Raw genomic sequence first — 20,022 nt, forward strand, 5'->3', positions numbered from 1 at the left:
TTTGCGTAAGGTTTGCAGGGTCTGGGTTTTATCCATATGTGTTTCGACTGCCAGTCCGTGTAATCTGTGGAGGCTTCCTGACAACAGATGATTTACACAAAAGAAGTCATATTGTTTGAGTTTGAAAACATCTTTTACAGCAAGGTTAGTTCAAAACAGACAGGTTTGCCAAAAGATGGTCATTATTATTAAGACATTGCCAGAGTTCTTGTCACCTTTATAGATTTTTAATGCAGTATATATTTTTTGTACAAATTATATATACATTTTTGTAGTGTAAAATTCTTTTTCTAAGATATTTCAGGAAAAGTACTACTGATGAAGACATGTAAAATTCTCAACATATATATTTACTTTTTTTAAGGAAAGTGTTTGTAGTGGCTTGAATGAACAGTGGACCAGAGTTGTGTTGATTTTCAGATTGTTTTGTATCATTTCAAAAGATCAAGAAGATCTGGTAACCACAGAAGGCAACCAACCGTCCTGCACTAGCACACTACATTGTGAATAAGCAGTATGATTTTAATAACATTTACTGTGAAGACAGATTGGTGGAACATAGTCAACAATCCCAAGGCCATAGAACCGAATGTGTTGGCTCCGGCTTGGCAGAGGGTTTGGATAACGAAGTGAATGATTCTCTGAGTCTATTTAACTTTTACTCAAACTATAAAAATAAGTATACCCTTACTGGAAAGTTGTATGCCACGCCCATTTCTGGCCTGAGAACTTTCATTCATGGTTATCACCATAGCTCCATTTTTTACTTATATCCTATTATCAAGTAAGTAACACGCTGTATGAAGTATTCAATACCAGCTGTCATTTAATCCAGAGTTTTGCCCTAATTGCCCCTGGGGAAGTTTCGGTGGGCTGTGTGACAGAAGGTCTGCATGTGCAGGACGCAGGAGATATGCTGCAGCAGGACTGCGGAATCTCGGTGTCTGCATGCCCTTTGACCTTTGCCGTGCTCCCCTGTGTGTACCTGCAGACTGGCTGCAGTGGCCTGTTAGCCTGCATTAGAGACTCAGTCCAGGCTGTGACCTCATCTACATCCATCCCTAGTTAGCTTGCACCAAAAAATAAATGAAAAGGTAAACAAATTAAATTATATTTACAGAATATTAGAGGTAAGATATTTTCAGAGCTTGTCCATTATCTGCAAGAACTGTACGTTAGGGTGACGAAGATTTACATCCCTAAGGTGTGCAATAGTGAAATGAAACTGAATAAGACATTTCTGTTTAAATAAAAAATACACTGCTATTCAAGGCTGAATGTGGTGCAGGTCAAGACATGTAGAATCAATAGGGTTGATTGGAGGGTGTCTGATTAGCACTGATCAGCACAGCAGTTCTCATACAATTCACCATCAGAAGCAGAAAGACAGAAGAATGAACAACACCGCCAAGATGCAAAGGTCAGAGCACATGAATCATATCACAAATATTGTCAACTTGGGTTCCTCTGTGTAGCAAAGAGCAAAACTAAAAGCTCCTTGGAGATGAATCCTGTTATTCTTGCCTTGTTAGTGTTACACCAATTAGACCAACTATGGCATTTGCTTGGATTATCAATATTTATCTCAGTATGGACAGGCTAAACAAAAGGAGATCTGACAGAAGAGGACTGTAATGGGGAGTGTTGGGTCTTCCAGATCCATCTGACAGCATATCCTCCACAGCTGTCTGCTCAACACGGAACAATGGAGAACATCAGAGGAGAACATCAGAGGAGCGATGTCGGAGCTTCTTAATGCCATCTTTAAAATGTCTCATGAGTGTGTGTTCTGCATGACTGGAATGATATAGTGCACTGAAGGTCCAGTAAGTCTTTTGGAGCTGAATTGTTCTAGTACAGTGGGATCCACACCTGTGGTATACAGAATGGACGTTGTTGTTCGGATTCTTGGGGCTTGAGTACCAGCAGCAGCAGCCTGGATCTGAATGAATTTGTGTGTGTGTGTGTGTGTGTGTGTGTGTGTGTGTGTGGGTGTGAGACAGAGGCACAGTGTGTTTGCCTACAACACAAAGAAAAGGAGCAGGAGGTTACTATCAGGTTAATATCAGAGATTGTGTGTGTGTGTGTGTGTGTGTGTGTGTGTGTGTGTGTGTGTGTGTGTGTGTGTGTGTGTGTGTGTGTGTGTGTGTGTGTGTATACTGTATGTGCATACTGTATGTGTGCATGCATCTGTGTGCACAGATGCATGTGTGTGAGGGAAGCTTTGGGCGGTGGAAGCATTTCCGGAACTGCAGTTGTTCTCGGGCGGTTCCCATCAGGACCGGCTTTGTTGCTGGGGCTGTGGGAGGACGTGAGGGCTGGTTTTCCATTCTGGACTCAGCACAGGTTAGTGGGGCAGGAAGAGGGGCTTCGTGGATGGCCGCAACCCTTCGACTTCCTTCTGAATGAGGTGCACTTTGGCCCACTCTCTGAAGAGCTGCTCCACTGCACTAGATGTTGTGGCCACAGGGTCCCAGATGGAAGCAGGCTGGTCAGCTGTGGTGCGGGGATTTCTGAGCAGGGTGTATTGTTTGGTTCGCCTGCAAACTCTGGTCTTCAGCGGCATGGGCTGATTGTCGTGCAATGAAAACACATCAAAGTTAATGAGAGAGCTTCAGAGGAGATCACAAGCGCGCACAAATCTGGGGAGTGTACGTGTGTTTGCTCGTGCACAAACATGCGTGTGTATACGTCGATGGATGCACATATGAGTGTGTTACCCACCCATGTTTATTTGAAATTAGATGCTTGTGTGGTTAGGGTCAGGGCAGTGATTTTCTGTTGAGCTGGTCTGATGTCTGTAAGTGCTGCAAACCAAACTAAACTCTCTGACAGGACTGAAGATCACTGCTATAAATATCACAAATAAGCAAGCAGCAGCACACAAAAAGTGTGTGTGTGTGTGTGTGTGTGTGTGTGTGTGTGTGTGTGTGTGTGTGTGTGTGTGTCTGTGTGTGTGTTTGTGTGTGTGTCTGTGTGGGTGTGTGTGCATTCACTTCTTCAGGACATCCATATAATACAAGGTCATATGACAAGCCAAACTAATTATTTCTCCACACACCACAGCACCATCAGTCTGTGCCGCCATGCTGTGGATATGCAGAAACTCAAAGGGTGATGTGGAGAGCTCTGGGACTGCACACGAACCGTCCTGCTGGCTTAGGAGATATCGGACATCAAAGACACTCTTCCATTCATCTGAGATCTCCTTTCTGCCGTGCCTGACACATCATGGGTCCACTTCTAGAGCAGGAAGACAAACAGACAGCTGCTTAAGATGTTGTGGGTAGGTTAACTGCTCTCAAACACGGAAAGGCAACAAGTTTTCCTGGAATAACATAATGGGGAGAAAACAAGGGGCCTGAAACCAGATCGGACTTCAGAAGCGACGCTGTTCATTTGGTAATGTTAGCACCGCTAACACCTGCTCTCACTTTCCCTCGCACTTATAAAGTGGACACCACTGTGTTCCAATCCCAGCCAGGTCCCTTCATCGTTGGTTTAAGGGGAGGGAGTGAGTCAGAGAGGACATGCCAAGGCCCATTTTAACGAGGCTTCCTCCCTGTGATCGCTTTAGTAAGGAAGGTGGTGAAGAGAAGGCTCAGAACTGACTACATATGTCCTTTACGTTCTGAAGCTTACAGCCCTATTAGGTCATGCAATAACGAGTCTCTTTAAAACAGTGTTGTAATAAAGGAATTGAATATAATGTTTAATCATCATAGATGGCTGGTGTCTATGATGGTGTGCGAGAAATCAAAAAAGCAGACGGGGCTGTGGCAACAGACGGCAACAGTACACAATGACACTGTCACTTGTCTCCATCCCCTGTCTCCATCCCCTGTCTCCATCCTCCATCTCCATCCTCCACCTCTGTCCTCCATCTCGGTCCCTTGCCACCTCCATCAGCTGCAGGCTGAATACCACTACAGGCTCTTAAACAAGGGCAATTAGCAGCATCATACATTAAACTGCAGAGGTTTCTAAAGACACTCGGGAGAACAGCGGCTTCTTTATTGCCTCTGCTCCTAGAGCCAAGAGCAAAAAAAAAATCAATACTTGCAAAGGCATATGCAGCCTGGCAGGAGTAACGCCATGGGAGCAGACTGGGCATTCACCACTGACAGTCCTGCAAAGCGAGAGCGCGCCAGCATGACATAATAAATATATCGACTGACACACTGACATTTCCATGACCACAGTCTTAGCCAGGAGACATTCAGCTGATGCAGATCTCATAGCCCTTTAATGAGGATCAGATCGTGGAGGGTTACGAGGCCCATCAGAGAACTGAATGCATTAGGAACGTACAGTAGAACAGCCAGAAAGAGATGCTATGATTAGACCTGAGACTCTAGGTGGAGACAGAAGTGCCCCCTCTCTCCTCATCTCGCTTCTGTGGTGAGTTAAAGGTTTACTCGCCTTGTGGGACTTTTTACATGATCTGCGTATTGTCCATCTATCCAGGTGATAGCACAAGCTTCTGTGCGTGGGTGTTTTTGTGTGACCACCATCAGTGTCAGAGTTGATCTTCACCTTTCTTTCCCTAATACTGGACACTGCCACTCTATGGAGATGTGTCCTTTCTGACACTCTATGGAGATGTGTCCTTTCTACGACTCTATGGAGATGTGTCCTTTCTGTCACTCTATGGAGATGTGTCCTTTTTACCACTCTATGGAGATGTGTCCTTTCTACCACTCTATGGAGATGTGTCCTTTCTGACACTCTATGGAGATGTGTCATTTCTGTCACTCTATGGAGATGTGTCCTTTCTGTCACTCTATGGAGATGTGTCCTTTCTACCACTCTATGGAGATGTGTCCTTTCTGACACTCTATGGAGATGTGTCCTTTCTGTCACTCTATGGAGATGTGTTCTTTCTGCCACTCTATGGAGATGTGTCCTTTCTGACACTCTATGGAGATGTGTCCTTTCTGTCACTCTATGGAGATGTGTCCTTTCTACCACTCTATGGAGATGTGTCCTTTCTGACACTCTATGGAGATGTGTCCTTTCTGCCACTCTATGGAGATGTGTCATTTCTGTCACTCTATGGAGATGTGTCCTTTCTGTCACTCTATGGAGATGTGTCCTTTGTGACACTATGGAGATGTGTCCTTTCTGCCACTCTATGGAGATGTGTCCTTTTTGCCACTCTATGGAGATGTGTCCTTTCTATCACTCTATGGAGATGTGTCCTTTGTGACACTATGGAGATGTGTCCTTTCTGCCACTCTATGGAGAGGTGTCCTTTTTGCCACTCTATAGAGATGTGTCCTTTGTGACACTATGGAGATGTGTCCTTTGTGACACTATGGAGACGTGTCCTTTCTGTCACTCTATGGAGATGTGTCCTTTCTGCCACTCTATGGAGATGTGTCCTTTCTGCCACTCTATGGAGATGTGTCCTTTCTGTCACTCTATGGAGATGTGTCCTTTCTGCCACTCTATGGAGATGTGTCTTTCTGTCACTCTATGGAGATGTGTCCTTTCTGCCACTCTATGGAGATGTGTCCTTTCTGCCACTCTATGGAGATGTGTCCTTTCTGTCACTCTATGGAGATGTGTCCTTTTTGCCACTCTATAGAGATGTGTCCTTTGTGACACTATGGAGATGTGTCCTTTCTGCCACTCTATGGAGATGTGTCCTTTGTGACACTATGGAGATGTGTCCTTTCTCCCACACTATGGAGACGTGTCCTTTCTGCTACTCTATGGAGATGTGTCCTATCTGTCACTCTATGGAGATGTGTCCTTTCTGTCACTCTATGGAGATGTGTCATTTGTGACACTATGGAGATGTGTCCTTTCTGTCACTCTATGGAGATGTGTCCTTTCTGCCACTCAATGGAGATGTGTCCTTTGCCACTCTATGGAGATGTGTCCTTTGTGACACTATGGAGATGTGTCCTTTCTGCCACTCTATGGAGATGTGTCCTTTGTGACACTATGGAGATGTGTCCTTTCTGCCACTCTATGGAGATGTGTCACTTCTGCTACTCTATGGAGATGTGTCCTTTGTGACACTATGGAGATGTGTCCTTTCTGCCACTCTATGGAGATGTGTCCTTTCTACCACTCTATGGAGATGTGTCCTTTCTATCATTCTATGGAGATGTGTCCTTTCTGCCACTCTGTGGAGATGTGTCCTTTCTGCCAAGGACAGGTTTTTAATAAATAGTCTGTTCCCAACACTGTTCCCTGTGTGTAATCACAAAATGTTATTACCAAAGACAATTAATACAAAGTATAAATAAATAGTAATGGCAAGAAGTCACAGACATCTTTATTGGTGTATATTTTATTGTTACTGTAATACTAAATGCACCTCACTCTGTTCTGGAACTGGAAGAAAATCATTAATTATGCAAAGAGTGCAGCAGTGACTGGACTTAGACAATGACATTGTCTTAGACACAGATGTCAGTAACGCTACTTAGTAACGCGTTACTTTAATCTTACCACTTTTTTCGGTAACGAGTAATATAACGCGCTACTATTTCCAGTCCAGTAATCAGTTAAAGTTTACTGAATCAGTTAAATCCAGTAAAGTTACTTATCCACGTAACTGTGCGTTACTATTTTTATTTTCCCTGGTAAAAATATATATTTTTGCTTTCTTCTTGGCTCAGTTCTACTTTTGCGTCTGACAATAGCGCTCGACTCCGCACGCTGCGCGCGACCCTGTGAGAGCGCGAGCACGTTTACACGTCATTTTTTGCAGTGTCCTCCCATAACGATATGTGGTAGTATAAAGAAACACCCCTCAAAAACAGGGGAAGGAACATTTACCTGAAGAATTTTAATGTTGCATTGTGTTCCAGGTTTGAAAAGTGCTGGCATTTTGACTAACGTAGCCTACTTTAAAAAGCTGTTACGTTTACACACAAATTTACAAATAATACCGCGCATCTACACAAACGTAATGTCAAGAGATACTGTAGCGACTACTACTCCTCACGGTGAATTCCCTAAAGGACAGACACTTGGCCACTCAAGGAGTCTTAGCCCTTTAAGTGACACTGGGGTGCGGCGCCTGCAGGGGTGCGTTATCAATAAAGTTTCCCTCATCGGGATTTTTGGATTAAGCAATTTCTGCCTCGGTTAGCGAACCTGCTTCAATACATTGTTACTGTTAAAAATGCACTTCCAATAAAGTGAGTATTGGAAAAATAAATTTTGCTGCTGAATGTAACTACTAAAGTAACTTGTAATCTAACGTAGTTACTTTTAAAATCAAGTAACGTAAAAAATCAGTAACGTAACTTTTAGTTACTTTTAAAAGGAGTAATCAGTAATCGGATTACTATTTCAAGGTAACTAAGACAATGATGAAACAGCTGTCAGAGAGCACGTGCAGAACCTTATGCTCTAGCCATCAGTACCTGAAAGACCATAGAGCGCATCATTAACTTCAGAAACAGGTGTGATTCTGAATCAGTAGAGAGTCGAGAGTAACCCGGTTTCTATGTGTCCACATCACTGAGGACCTTGTTAGGACATTCGTGAAAGCCAAGCTGGTTGTGACCTTTGACCCGTTCATCATGGAGAGCGCACTACCACACGGCATTGCCATGTGTCATGTCAGCACCAGATCCGTAGACGAGAAGGCAGACATGGGCTCCCTCAGGCGTCCTTGGATGAGATTCAGAAGTCACGCTGGTCTGAGAAAAGATCACTCAGCCCTGCCATCAAGTCCGTGCACTCTGGACACCCCTCAGGCACTACAGGACCATTTACGCCCTCACTGAGCAATGACCTTCTCCCAGTGGTCAACTTTGTCTTAATCTGTTGTACTATATACACCAGTAAAGATCATGGGAGCACGTCATGCTGGCTGACATTACGTCTGCTAGTCCTCCTATTGGGTAGCTGCACCATTCCATGATGACATCACTGAGCTGCTGTTGTTGCTGTTAGTTACTGCACCATTGCACTTTTAAATATCTAAATACGTCTCAATATGCTCCTCGTGTAGTAAACTGTGTTGTAAACCGTTCTTTCTGTGTTTTTATGGCTCTACTTTATTTTTGTTTCGTTTTTGTACACGCATGCAAATCCTGTTGTACTTGTACAATGACTATTGCTCAGCTGATAACGTAAGATTCGTCTGGAGACTGACCTGTAATGGCAGGGGGGTAAACGTGAGTCCCAGCAAACACCTTCTGCAGCAACCACGAAAATCCATAGCCAGAAGCAACCACAGCCAGAACTACCATCCGAACTAATGCTGGCTTCTCCTTTTGCCAGGCTGAACCGGGCTCTCCTGGGCTTGGGCCGGGAGGAGACAGACAGACCTCGAGAAGACAGAGCCTGCGGTTCAAAATGCTGCTCACTGATCTATTTTTGAAACCGAAAATAAAAAGCTTGTCAATTTGCCACATAGATGTGGTGGAGGAGTAAAGAGCTGGAGAGGGGGGAGGGGAGACCCTCCTCAGAGTCTGAGTGGGTTCATAAACGGAGAAGAAGAACGCTTAACTGCAACAACATGAAGACCCAATGATAGAAGTGAAGACCTATATCAACACAGTAAGAGATTTAGAATAAAGGTACAGTATGCAAATACAATACATCAATACAATGTATAGGAAGATTGTTATGTTCTTTTGTCTCTTTGTTTTTCTTTCTCTCTCTCTCTCTCTCTCTCTCTCTCTTTCTCTCTCTCTCTCTCTTCACAGTGGTGACATGTTATATTCAGTAGCCCAGCATGTTGTAAGAGACGTTAAACCACGAGCGCTGTGGAGAGCCAGGCCTTGGCCGCTCTGTAATTACGCCACAAAGTTCTTTCACTCGGCTCCAGTGTCACCTCTGCACGAACGCGTCTGTAAGAAATTACGTACAGAAAGAACGGGCTCTGGGCCTCTGCAAGCCTCGTAAGGGCCGGGAGACAGCCGTCCAGAGCATGAGCCAGATGAAGAATATTATAGGAGCCTCCGTCAGAACAAGAGGACGATCGCTGGTGAAACTAACACATAAATGGATGAGAAATGGCGATAAGCCAACACTTTAATCCCCTCCTAGTCAGCAGAATCCCCAATGAGGTATTAACACTTTTTTATTTAGTGGTGTTCAGCTGGGCCTGTACACATGCTGGAGGTGTGAATTCTGTACAGGGGATTTTCCTGGGTGGTATGATTACACAGATCGGCTCTTGTGCCAATTTGCTAAACTTTGCAAACTGACTGGTAAGTGGCTGTAATGTATAAATGAGTCACCGCTGCCAGACCTGCTGCATACAGATAGAGCAGGTGTAACACAATCTGTGGTGTGGTTGGGGGTTTGATGACCCATCTAGTGTAATCTTGTGCCCAGAGTTTACTGGAGGAGTGACATACTTAGTGGTCACTCTCTCATCTCACTAAACTATCTACAGTTTGAAACTCCCTTTGAAACAAATGTTTTCACAGCCTATGGTTTGTTCTCTACTTTAAAATGACAAAATTCCTTGTGTAGTCACTTAGAGGGGGATTTATGAAGGCAGGTGGAATACACCTTAGGTATAGTGACATTTAGTTAATAACATTTTTTAAAATAACAGAATAGATGTTTGTACTCAGTACCATGACGACATAAGACTAGGGTTGTGAGTTCTGATCTTACTGAAAGCCTGAGGGTTGCACTTCAGATCAGTTCAACTTCATCAGGTGGTGGAGGGTCATATATCACTATTCCACCAATGTAGTTCCAATACCAGTGTCAAGAACCTGAACCATTCTTCACATTTCCACTGCAAAATACCTGGTCCTCAGGTTTCAGAATCAGAACAATTAACCTGTTGGTCAGGAACCTGAGAACCCGTGTTCCAAGTGGCTGAGGTGCGGGCCCTAGTTGTCACTTGTAGAGATGTGTAGCCGCCATTTTCCAGACATTTGCTGTGTTTCATTTGATCTGCCAATATTGCCTTTGTGGGCAAATGTGCTTTGCTGCTTAATTTACACACTGAGAACATAAAAATGAACAAAGCACTTGTTGTCTCGCATGCAATCACGATCCCTCTGTATCACATACAGATGCTGAATGCAAGATGTAAAAACAAAGATCCATGTTGTTTTTATGCCATTTGCTAACTTCTCTTTCTGGGATAGGGAACGCCCACACCGCCATATATAAGCATTTAGGACAAAAAAGTTTTTTTCCCAAAAGTGTTTTACTGTTAACATCATTTTAAATGAGAGAGCTTTCAAAGTCATATTTAACAATCAATTTTGTGTTACGATGCTTCTGGGAAGGCCCATTCTCAGACCAACAGAAACGCAAAGTTGTTCTCAGACCAGCATAAATGCAGACTTGGTCTCAGATGAGCAGTAAAGCAATGCTGTTCTTAGACCCACAGAAAAACAGGTCGGATTAGATGGTTAATGTCACCTCATTTTGTCTCCAGGAATGAGCCCGTGTGAACCGAGTGTCCATTATGAGGACATTGTTCTTACCCTACATGACACGGGCCTCCCCACATCCGCCTCCGGCCCACTTTAGCTGTGCGGAGTGTGGGCATGCACAAACAGCTGCACCCAACCGGCCCCAGATGTGGAGCTCGGTGGTGTGCCCCACTGTTTGTTCAGAGCACGCCTGCGATTCCTGTGCCCTGGGGGCCAGTGTGTGTGTGTGTGTGAGTGAGACAGCCAGCCACAGCCATGGATGAATGAGTGAGAGTCTAAGTGAGACAATAAGTGAGTGTGTGTGTGTGTGTGTGTGTGTGTGTGTGTGTGTGTGTGTGAAAGGGGAAAGGGAGAGAGACAGAAAGAGAACAATAGCATAATATATCCATCTCCCACAGAGCTATGGTGAGGAAGATGATGCCAGGTCGGCCCAGTGGAACCGCAGAGTGGAAACTGGAGAAGAACAGGCTTCTGGCTGGGGTTCACTATACTGGGATTCACCATACTACATCTACTCTGGCTGGGATTCACCATACATATATACTACATCTACTCTGGCTGGGATTCACCATACTATACTATATCTACTCTGGCTTGGATTCAGTATATATATACATCTACTCTGGCTGGGATCCAAGCTGGGAACTTGGGAAAGTCCTCCAAAATATAGAGTCCTATTTTTTATAGGACACAGATATTGAGATTTTAAATGTTTGATAAATAGTTTTGTGTAATCACATTCATACTCACCCACAAAATTAATAAGATAATATAAATCATAAAGGCACGAAATCATAAATCTCTATTTGTGCGTATTTCATTATTACTTTTACACAAAAAAATATCTAAATGTTGCTGACACTGGAACTACTGAAAGTGTTTTATCAGACAAGGTTCTAGTTTACTGGCACACAGTTCGACACTGACACCTAGTGGCATAATAGAAATTACAGCGCATTGTACTAGAGTTCTGACCACAACAGTCAGCTACATCGTGGCAAACGAATTTTTATTTTCAAAGGAATATTTAAAGAATCATTATCAATTCAATGTGAATATTACAGACTGATTATCAGTCATGCTGAAATTACCAAGTAAAAAGTGCTTTATTCAATTCTAATTTTCTTCTTGATGAGGCAGACCTGTAGGTGCTAGGAATAGAGTGTTAGTGTGGCCTGTACATGATTTTTATACATCTTTTATCAAAAATGAAGAGAATAATTGTTTCAAAAGGGAGTATTCAAACTGTATGGTACTTTCCACAGTTATGATCCAATGTCATACATTTTATGTGTATAAAAATATCAGAATAAGAGGTGGAGACAGATTTTCCCAGCATGCCCAGCTTAGCTGTAACAGAAACTGCAGCGGAACACAAACATTGATGTGGACAGCTGATCTTCCCTGAAACGCTACCATGGTACACTCATTTATAAAGCTACTAGTTTGTATTCATTATTGTCAATGGTAGGGTTTTTCAGGTGAATACCTGTGCCCTACTGTGGTATTTAAGGTTAATCTAAAATACACAGTGAGACAGTCAGTGGGTAATGAATATTGTGGACGTTTAGAGGCAGCAGAAGGAGAAGCCACTTCTACATGACGTCTCTTAAAAATTTATACTTTACTTCTCATAAAAATAAGCAAAAATCAAATTCATTTTGATACTGACACAATAACACTTTCCTTTTAAATGCAAGGAAATTAACTGAAAGTTTATCACAATCTATCTAAACCTATCATACTGTACAAACGTACAAATTATGTCCAATTTCTGACTGCACTATTGAAATTTTCAGTCCAGCAGTTAAAATATACTAGCAAAATAAATCATCTTACTGGGATTGACCAACTTTATGAGGTCATATGCCATTTTGGTTCTTTGGTCATTTCTTATTGTATATCAAATTGTGAATATTTATTTTTAATATATTTCATTAAATATTTTAATTAAAAAAACCTTTCTACATATTGAAATTTTGCACTGCACACACAGCATTAAATGTTTTTGTCTCTCCTATAAATCTTTTGCAAACATAGTTTGCATAGGGCTGAAAACACACTCCCTCTGAAATGTGAAATGTAACATTACTAAGCAATTTCATTTGCAGCATCACCAAGCACATTTCCTTCTATCCTCACTCCACATTTCCATTGAAGACCTCAGTAAGCATGTTCCCTTATTAGTCACCACATCTTTACCATCTGGGCTTTTGTCATGTGCTGCACCTCAACGTGCAAAACAATGTTTAAACCAAAAGTGGTTTATGTACACCACTGGACACCCAGGAACTAGAGGCTGTCCTAGTGCACACGGCGGCCAGTAGGTTTGTGCAGAACCATGCAGGGTCCCTGTCACTCAGGCTACAGGTGTGCAGTCTGGGTCTGGAGATTCCTCCCCTGGTAGGAGGTCCTCGGTTCCGCTGGTGTCTTCCACCTGGAAGATCCGGAGAGCACTAGAGAAACCCAAAACGTCACAGTGAGTCAGCGCTCTTCTGAACAAAACAATTCTCACTCACACAGATCCTCAATGAAACACCCACAGAAACAGCAACGAGGACCAGCCAGCGCTGTAATCTGGAATTAATACAGATTGAGAACGGTAGCAGTTCAAGTCCACAGGAATAGCTGTATGGGGTACTACCTGGTAATCATCTGTGGAGGGTACATCCATCACAGAACACTAGTTGTCTAGCTCATAGTTGTTACCAGTCAAGCACGTTTTGCAACGAAACTGTACAACAGATTCATCTTTCCTGAATTGTCATGTGGAAAGAAAAAAGAGAACTGCAACTGTGCTGTAGGACTGTAGTTCAAAAACAGCACAAATTATTTTGCTGAATTGGAAAAACAGCAATGGGCCACCAGCTGTACATAGTGTAACCGAGCTTCTAGGGGGTTCGAGTCATAGTGTAAAAATTAACTTAGGAGGACGAAGCATGAATATGAAGGAGTATTACACTCTCTTTATTTATGTCTTCTGCCTTTTTCTCAAGAACAAAAAGAACATTCTCTTCAGTGTCACCCAGAAACTTTCTCTATAAATCTGTTACAATAGCGACCATGTTTCCTACAGCACATAGCAACCAGGCTTCATACTGCATACATTGTACTCAGATGATGTTAGAAAAGATAACAAAACTCTGGTGCCCAAAATACCAAGGGTTTTGTTTTTATGACCAAAGTTGCCAGACATGATTTTGTAAAAACCAAAGCTCACTGGTTCAACAGGAAGTTTATGTCAACTCCAAAATAATATTGAAAAGCGTTTCTGTTTGCACACACTGGGTCTGTCCCAAAAACTAGTAAGCTGTCTACATAGACAGCGTTTGACGTCATAATGTGCGCACTCCCGACACGTATGTTGTCCCAATTCTTACCTTTAACTGGCCGAATGCTTCCTCAGACGCTAAGCCACTATGATTCAACACAACACACAATTTTTGCTCCTGCCCAAGTAGTTTTAAAATATACGTTATTCTAATTTTCTCTGCTGTTTCTAGAAAATTCAAGAAGCATAAAAAAATCTTAGTGTCACGTAGGGCTACGCCCCCTCTCCTAGCTGTCACTCCGGTTTCCCTGTTCCCTCGTGTCTGTGTTGTTCCCTGCTCCTGGATCCCGCCCTGCTCGTCTGTTTCTATGGTTTCCCCTCGTCTGCCACACCTGTGTCGTCATGGTTATCACCTGGTCCTAGTCTAGTTCTATGTATTTATAGTCCCAGTGTCTCCCATGTCAGTATCGGTTATTTTGTTTCTATGCTTCGTTTGTTCCACGTGCCTTTTGCATTCCCCGTTACGTGTTCTAGTTGTTAGTATTGTTTCCCCTTGCGTGTATATCTGCCTGTTCCGTGTTCCCCCATCGTGTTTAGTTCCCTGTTCGAATATGCCCATGTATATCTCTTGTCCTGATTGCCCCCCTGTTATGACCCGTGCCTGGTATTATGACTCTGCCTATGGAATTCCGTTTAATAAATCTCTCCTCAGCGTTTGTGTCTGCCTCCCTGCTCTGCATTAAGCAGAACGTTACACTTAGTATAAACCCACATAGCTTTTATTTGACTTTTTAGGTTACTTTGTGACCAAACCAAGTTTTATACAGTTTTGTGGTTTATACAGATTTTGAAGCCTGAAGCTATCGTTGAGGATTGCCAGCTAGCTAACAAGGTTCTTAGGACAACTAGCTTATTTAATACGACAATTAAAATTGCGATAAAAACGGGAGGAGGATATCACTGGTGTTGAAACATGGAGGTAACGTGCATACATTGGGTGAGAACAAGATGAAATTGCTCTGTAACTAGAGCGTCTCAATAATCTGCTTTATGAGGATGGATGTCAGTTAGAATGGTGCCTACTTAAACAGCTGCCTATGTAAACAATACCTGTGTAGCTCAAGTTTTGGCACAGACTCACAGTCTAACCTGACACACTATTGTCTTGACTCATGACAACATTTGGAAAGGGGGACCTCTTAGACCCAGGTTAAGCCTGTTCTGAAGGGCATTTTCAGGGTGATAAAATGTCTTATGTATCATATCCACTAAACTGAATGGAGCAGGTGGTTCCCACTCACCCCAGCAGACCCAGTGGAATGAGGCAGAGTCCAGCAGCCAGGAGGAAGGTGAACCCAGGGAACCAGGCCACCGTGCTGCCATAGATGCTGCTGAAGGCCGCACTGGCCACATTGGTGCTCAGGTTATCACTGAAAGCCAAGCAGGCGAAGAGGGCACCTGAAAGAGGCCAAAATAACCAAAAAACAGGCTTACTTTCCTACACACCCCACTTACAGAAGAGGGATCACCCCAGACACAGCCATACTTGAACAAGAGAGCCTGCATGCTGAGGCCAGGAGTTCAACAGGGTGGTTGGCTATGAGGAACACACTGGGGCTGAGGAATGAGATAGGAAGGTGTTGCTGAGTTGCTGACAACCACGTCCTATTTTAAAATCTATTTTTTAAAGTGAAAAGCACATAAGTTGCGCACAGATGAGTGGACGTGTCCTTACAAGTGCAGAGGCACAAAGAGCAGATGGGAGGGGTGTGTACAAGGCACAGGTCATCGACCGGTTAAGAGCTTTCTGTTTTGCAATGGCAGTTCGGGGAAAAGCACTTACCTTGCTCGGACTTCGAGACCACCTTCGACATCATGGAGCGCATGATGGGGAAAGGCATGATGGCCAGGAGCATGGGGAGCCTGACTGCACAGAGCATGCACAGACAGAGATTAGCACGCATTTTAGTTCAGCCTAAACTTACAGGAAGATCAACTTGACACCTTTTGGTTTTCCAGACCAGTCAGACCAGTTACGGAGGTGAGGAATGGGTGTTGATAGAGTTTAGTATTTCTTCCTAAGAAACATTTCCTTTGCTAGATTTAAGAATGTTTCAATTGCTTGATCATTTTATTTATACAAGAGAATTGTATAAACTACATTTTGATGAACTGCATCAGAATTTTTAATGGATTTCCATGACTGAAGGCCATCAGGGTCTGGTGCTGAGGGAACTGGTCTTGTGACCTGGGTCGTGGGTTTGATTCCCAGGCCCTAGGCCATGACTGAATTGCCCTTGAGCAAAGCACCTAACCCCCAACTGCTCCCTGGGCTGGGACTAGGGCTGCCCACCTCTCTGGGCATGTGTGCACTAGTCATCAGTAGTGTGTGTGTGTGTGTGTGTGTGTGTGCGTGTGTGTGTGTGTGTGTGTGTGTGTGTGTGTGTGTGTGTGTGTGTGTGTGTGTGTGTGTGTGTGTGTTCTCACTGCACAGATTGGAAAGAGGACTAATTTTCAGGTGAAAATCACAATTGACAATATGGCAACTTAACTGAGCAGCTGCACACAAGCCTCAGATCTCTGAACACAATGATAAGCGGCTGGAGTGGTGTAAGCACGTCACCACTGGACTCTGGAACAGTGGAAATGTGTCCCCTCGAGTATTGAATCATGCTTCACTATTTCTGTTTGACAAATCTGGATTTTGCAGGAGGGTTTGGCATGACCTACTGGGAGGTAGTGAGTAGTTGTGTTTGGTGGAAGAGGGATAATGGTCCTGGGCTGTTGTCATGGTCTGAACTAGTGGTGTTAGTGGGGTGAACTGGGATGCCACACAGCAGGTAAAGGCAGTCTGAATCTGATATTTTTCTTCATATGTGACACACATGTGTTAGCTGTGTGGCAGTGTGAACAGCAAAAAAACACACACTGAAATGGATGTTTTCAGTTCCAGTTTGGGGCATTTTGATATGTGGTACTGAAACCCAATACATATCCAATACATGGCAATGTCACTCATTCTGACCAGCTGGGAGGCATGCCAGAAGAGTGCTGTTCTTTTGAGATTAGTTTAGGAGCATGATCTGTACAAACAAACGTGCAATATATGTCACATTAAAAAGATATTGTGAAGAGCCTAACATGGTATTTGGTCAGAAAATTGGATTTGGGCCACATTTAGTTGCTTTGTAGTGCATAGCAAGTTCAAATAGTTGTAAAGGTCAGATTTCTGCACACCTTTGGTAGGTAAGACTGTGAATAGGAATAGAAACCTGATGTAAATACAAATGGACTATTAAAAGATTACAGATTACTTCCCAAACAGCTACGACACTGTAATAAAACACATCAAACAATCTGCTGGTGTCAAACCAGTAACCAAAATGTATCTAACTGAAATGGAGCTCACACTTCACTTTCCAGACAAGTGTTCTTTGTGTATTTGAGGGATATGGGTGAATCTACTTTTGACACGCGTTCAGGTGCACTGAAAATCTTTTGAAGCAATGAAAGCTTTGGTGATAATGAGAGCGAAACATCAGTGCTTACCAAGGAACATCATCAGTGTGGTTTTGGCAAAGGCCATCATCACCATGCTCAGGCAGACGGACACCATCCCTATGAAGATAACAGCCAGGCTGGGCAGACAGCGTGACAGCACGGCCACGCCCACAAAGCTGGTGACGAACACTGCGGTGGAGAGGGCGGAGCCGTAGCCAATGAGGATCTCGCTCCAGCAGAGTGGCTCGTTGAGCTCGTAGAGCGTGACCACGGACAGGCCGCCGAAGTACGCGAAGCTGAAGGAGCAGAAAGTGGCGATGAGGAGCACCACCAGCCCGTTCCTCCTCCGCCCGCCTCGGGCGAAGAGCTCATAGATCCCGGAAGAGAGCCTCCACACCACACCACCGCCGCCCCCTGTCCCTCTATCCACCACCCTGCTCTCCTCTAGGACGAAGACCGTATACAGCAGGTTGAGCAGCTGAAACATGGCGGACGTGAAGAAGGGCCAGTTAAAGCCGGCCGCCCTCAGGAAGTAGCCGGAGGACAGGAGAGCCACTCCCGACAGCAGGCCGATCACCATGTCCAGCCCGGCCATGCGCAGGGTCTTCTGCTTGGAGCTCTCACACCGGTCGGCCACGTAGGAGAAGCAGCCTCCCAGCATGGTGGTCACCCCGCCGAACAGGGAGCTAACGAAGGAACCAACGATGATCAGGTAGAGGTTGAGCTCGAGCAGAGATACAGCGAGGAAGGACACGCAGTTAACCAGACAGCCAATCAGAGGCAGGATGATGGTGACCTTCCTGCCCCGCCGGTCACTGTAGGCCACCAGCATGAGGGTCACCAACAGGCTGGGGATCATCGAGAAAAGGTCCGAGTACATCGAGAACATGGAAGCTGCTTTCTGCACCTCCTGAAACAGCAGAGAAATGCAACATCAATTCATCACAAAGAAATGAGGAAACCATAAAGCTTAGAATGCATGAAGCTATATTTCCATTACTTTGTGAACAAGGGAGTTAAAATTGAACAAAGCTAAAGAAAAGAGGAAGTAACACCGAGGAGGAAGCAGCAGAAACAAAAATAGTTTGGGCACCTGAAAGATAATAATTGTGCATCTGATATCACAACAGATGTCAGTACCGCGACTAAATCACGTAAATCTAATGTAAGTTTGTTACATTGGTGAGACCATGCAGATGGAAGCATATTAAGCTTACTTCACGGAGCTGTGAATGATTGCTTCTGTTCGTTGCGCATTGGGATGAAGTGTCCGATACCGGGTAAGAAGTGTTGGTTATGTCCTGCCAAAGGCGGCGGTACACATATTGCTGAACCAGAGGATACAGCAAGAAATTGGCAAACGCGTAAACAGCGACGATCGGTTCCACAAAATACTGCCCCTTCATAACGTCTACGACAGACACCGTACCTGAGTAAGAAAAAGATAATTTATGATTAGTCTAAATGTCATTAGCCATTTAGTGTACTCGGATAGGTCGCACGCACAAAGAAATTAACTCGGTGAGTAAACAAGTCTTACTTGAAAACAACCCAGGCCTAATACACATGAGAAACCAGTAACGTTATCTAGCATTTTCCCCCAAACATTGGCTCGTCCATCTGTGACTACCACTTTCGAGACCCATAATAATCGTAATATTTGCACACCATGGACAGCTACCTACCTACATTTACAATCTATATGTCGCTTATCTGACCATATCTTATATATAAATGGAATGGTTACCTTGAACATTTAATGAATATAAGGTTGAACCTCTTTTCTGTCACTCGTCATTAGTAGCTGTCGGCTCTGCGCACTGTTTATGAAATTAGTACAGAAAGTCGGGATCACTTATTAAAGTAGACTGTTCCTGGTTCGACCCTTTGTCGCTTGTGATTGGCTAGTGGTACGGATACGTCTCCCTCAGTGGTTTGTGAAGTTGTCAATCACATAGGGGGCCGGCAGAAGCGGTGTTCTAAAATAAAGGTTTCGCCTGCGTTCTTTACACAACTTTCTGAACGTACATTAAGTCTATTAATAATAAACAGTGGCGTTGAATAACCACTGGAGGGCGTTTAATGTTGGTTTAGTTGTTCTGAAAATACTGTTCTGAAAAAAAACAACTCTACAATCAATGCTTATTTATCGATCGCGATGTATCAAAAAACGAGACACCCGCATTCAAGCTCCAAGTTTAGCCTAATATATCGATTCATATTCGGTCACGAAGGAAGGAGGTTTTAAATCTCAGTGGTTAGAATGTCATATAGGCAAAAAAACACTAAACAAACAAGCCAAAAACTTTTAAGGTCAACAAAGCAAATGTCAATATCTTAACAAGCAAGCAGTGTTTTTCAGCAGTTTTCAGACATGCAGACTATCCAACTATCGGAAAACACTATTAAATGTAAATTTAAAAAATAGCTTGTTTTTTCTTTCTTTTTTCACAATTTGTAATGTGGTGCGTTAGAGCTAGACAACAATTTTCTTATGAATATGACACATTGCCAGAAGTACAGTACCCAACGGTGTGGTTGGGGATTGTGTCCGTCCATACTTGTTGACAGTTGTAGCCGCCGATCTGAAACGTTATCTTGTGGTCGGAAATTGACCGTTGGGTTGGATGGATTGCTAATATGGCAACAGATGGGATATTGACTAATCCCATCTACGATGGTGTTTCAAATCAGTCGGATACTAAAGTAGCATAAAGAAACAATACATTTTTACTCTTCAGGATTTATTTTATTTTATAAGCTATATTTTAGCAAAAAATGTCCTCTCCCTAATGTTACAATGATGCACATTTCATTGAGCAACGATGGGACTGAGGTCGTAGGTTTACATCGCTATCGCTAGATGTC

General features: G+C 43.5%; 1 protein-coding gene and 1 long non-coding RNA gene across 2 annotated transcripts; both read right to left on the reverse strand.

The window, feature by feature from the left end:
• Positions 1–359: 359 nt before the first annotated feature.
• LOC143525811 (uncharacterized) lies at positions 360–8,333 on the reverse strand. Its single transcript, XR_013133736.1, has 3 exons — positions 8,126–8,333; positions 2,174–3,243; positions 360–2,020 (listed from the first exon to the last, which is right to left on the reverse strand). It is a non-coding gene; the product is annotated as an uncharacterized LOC143525811 (long non-coding RNA).
• Positions 8,334–11,987: 3,654 nt separating this feature from the next.
• Positions 11,988–19,050, reverse strand: LOC143525810 (lysosomal proton-coupled steroid conjugate and bile acid symporter SLC46A3). Its single transcript, XM_077020157.1, has 6 exons — positions 18,902–19,050; positions 18,372–18,583; positions 17,203–18,064; positions 15,497–15,580; positions 14,955–15,111; positions 11,988–12,838 (listed from the first exon to the last, which is right to left on the reverse strand). The coding sequence occupies exons 2-6, from the start codon at positions 18,558–18,560 to the stop codon at positions 12,742–12,744; spliced, it is 1,389 nt and encodes a 462-aa protein (XP_076876272.1). The 5' UTR covers positions 18,561–18,583; positions 18,902–19,050; the 3' UTR covers positions 11,988–12,741.
• Positions 19,051–20,022: the final 972 nt, after the last annotated feature.

This window comes from Brachyhypopomus gauderio, chromosome 10 (assembly GCF_052324685.1).
Source record: "Brachyhypopomus gauderio isolate BG-103 chromosome 10, BGAUD_0.2, whole genome shotgun sequence".
NCBI lineage: Eukaryota > Metazoa > Chordata > Actinopteri > Gymnotiformes > Hypopomidae > Brachyhypopomus > Brachyhypopomus gauderio.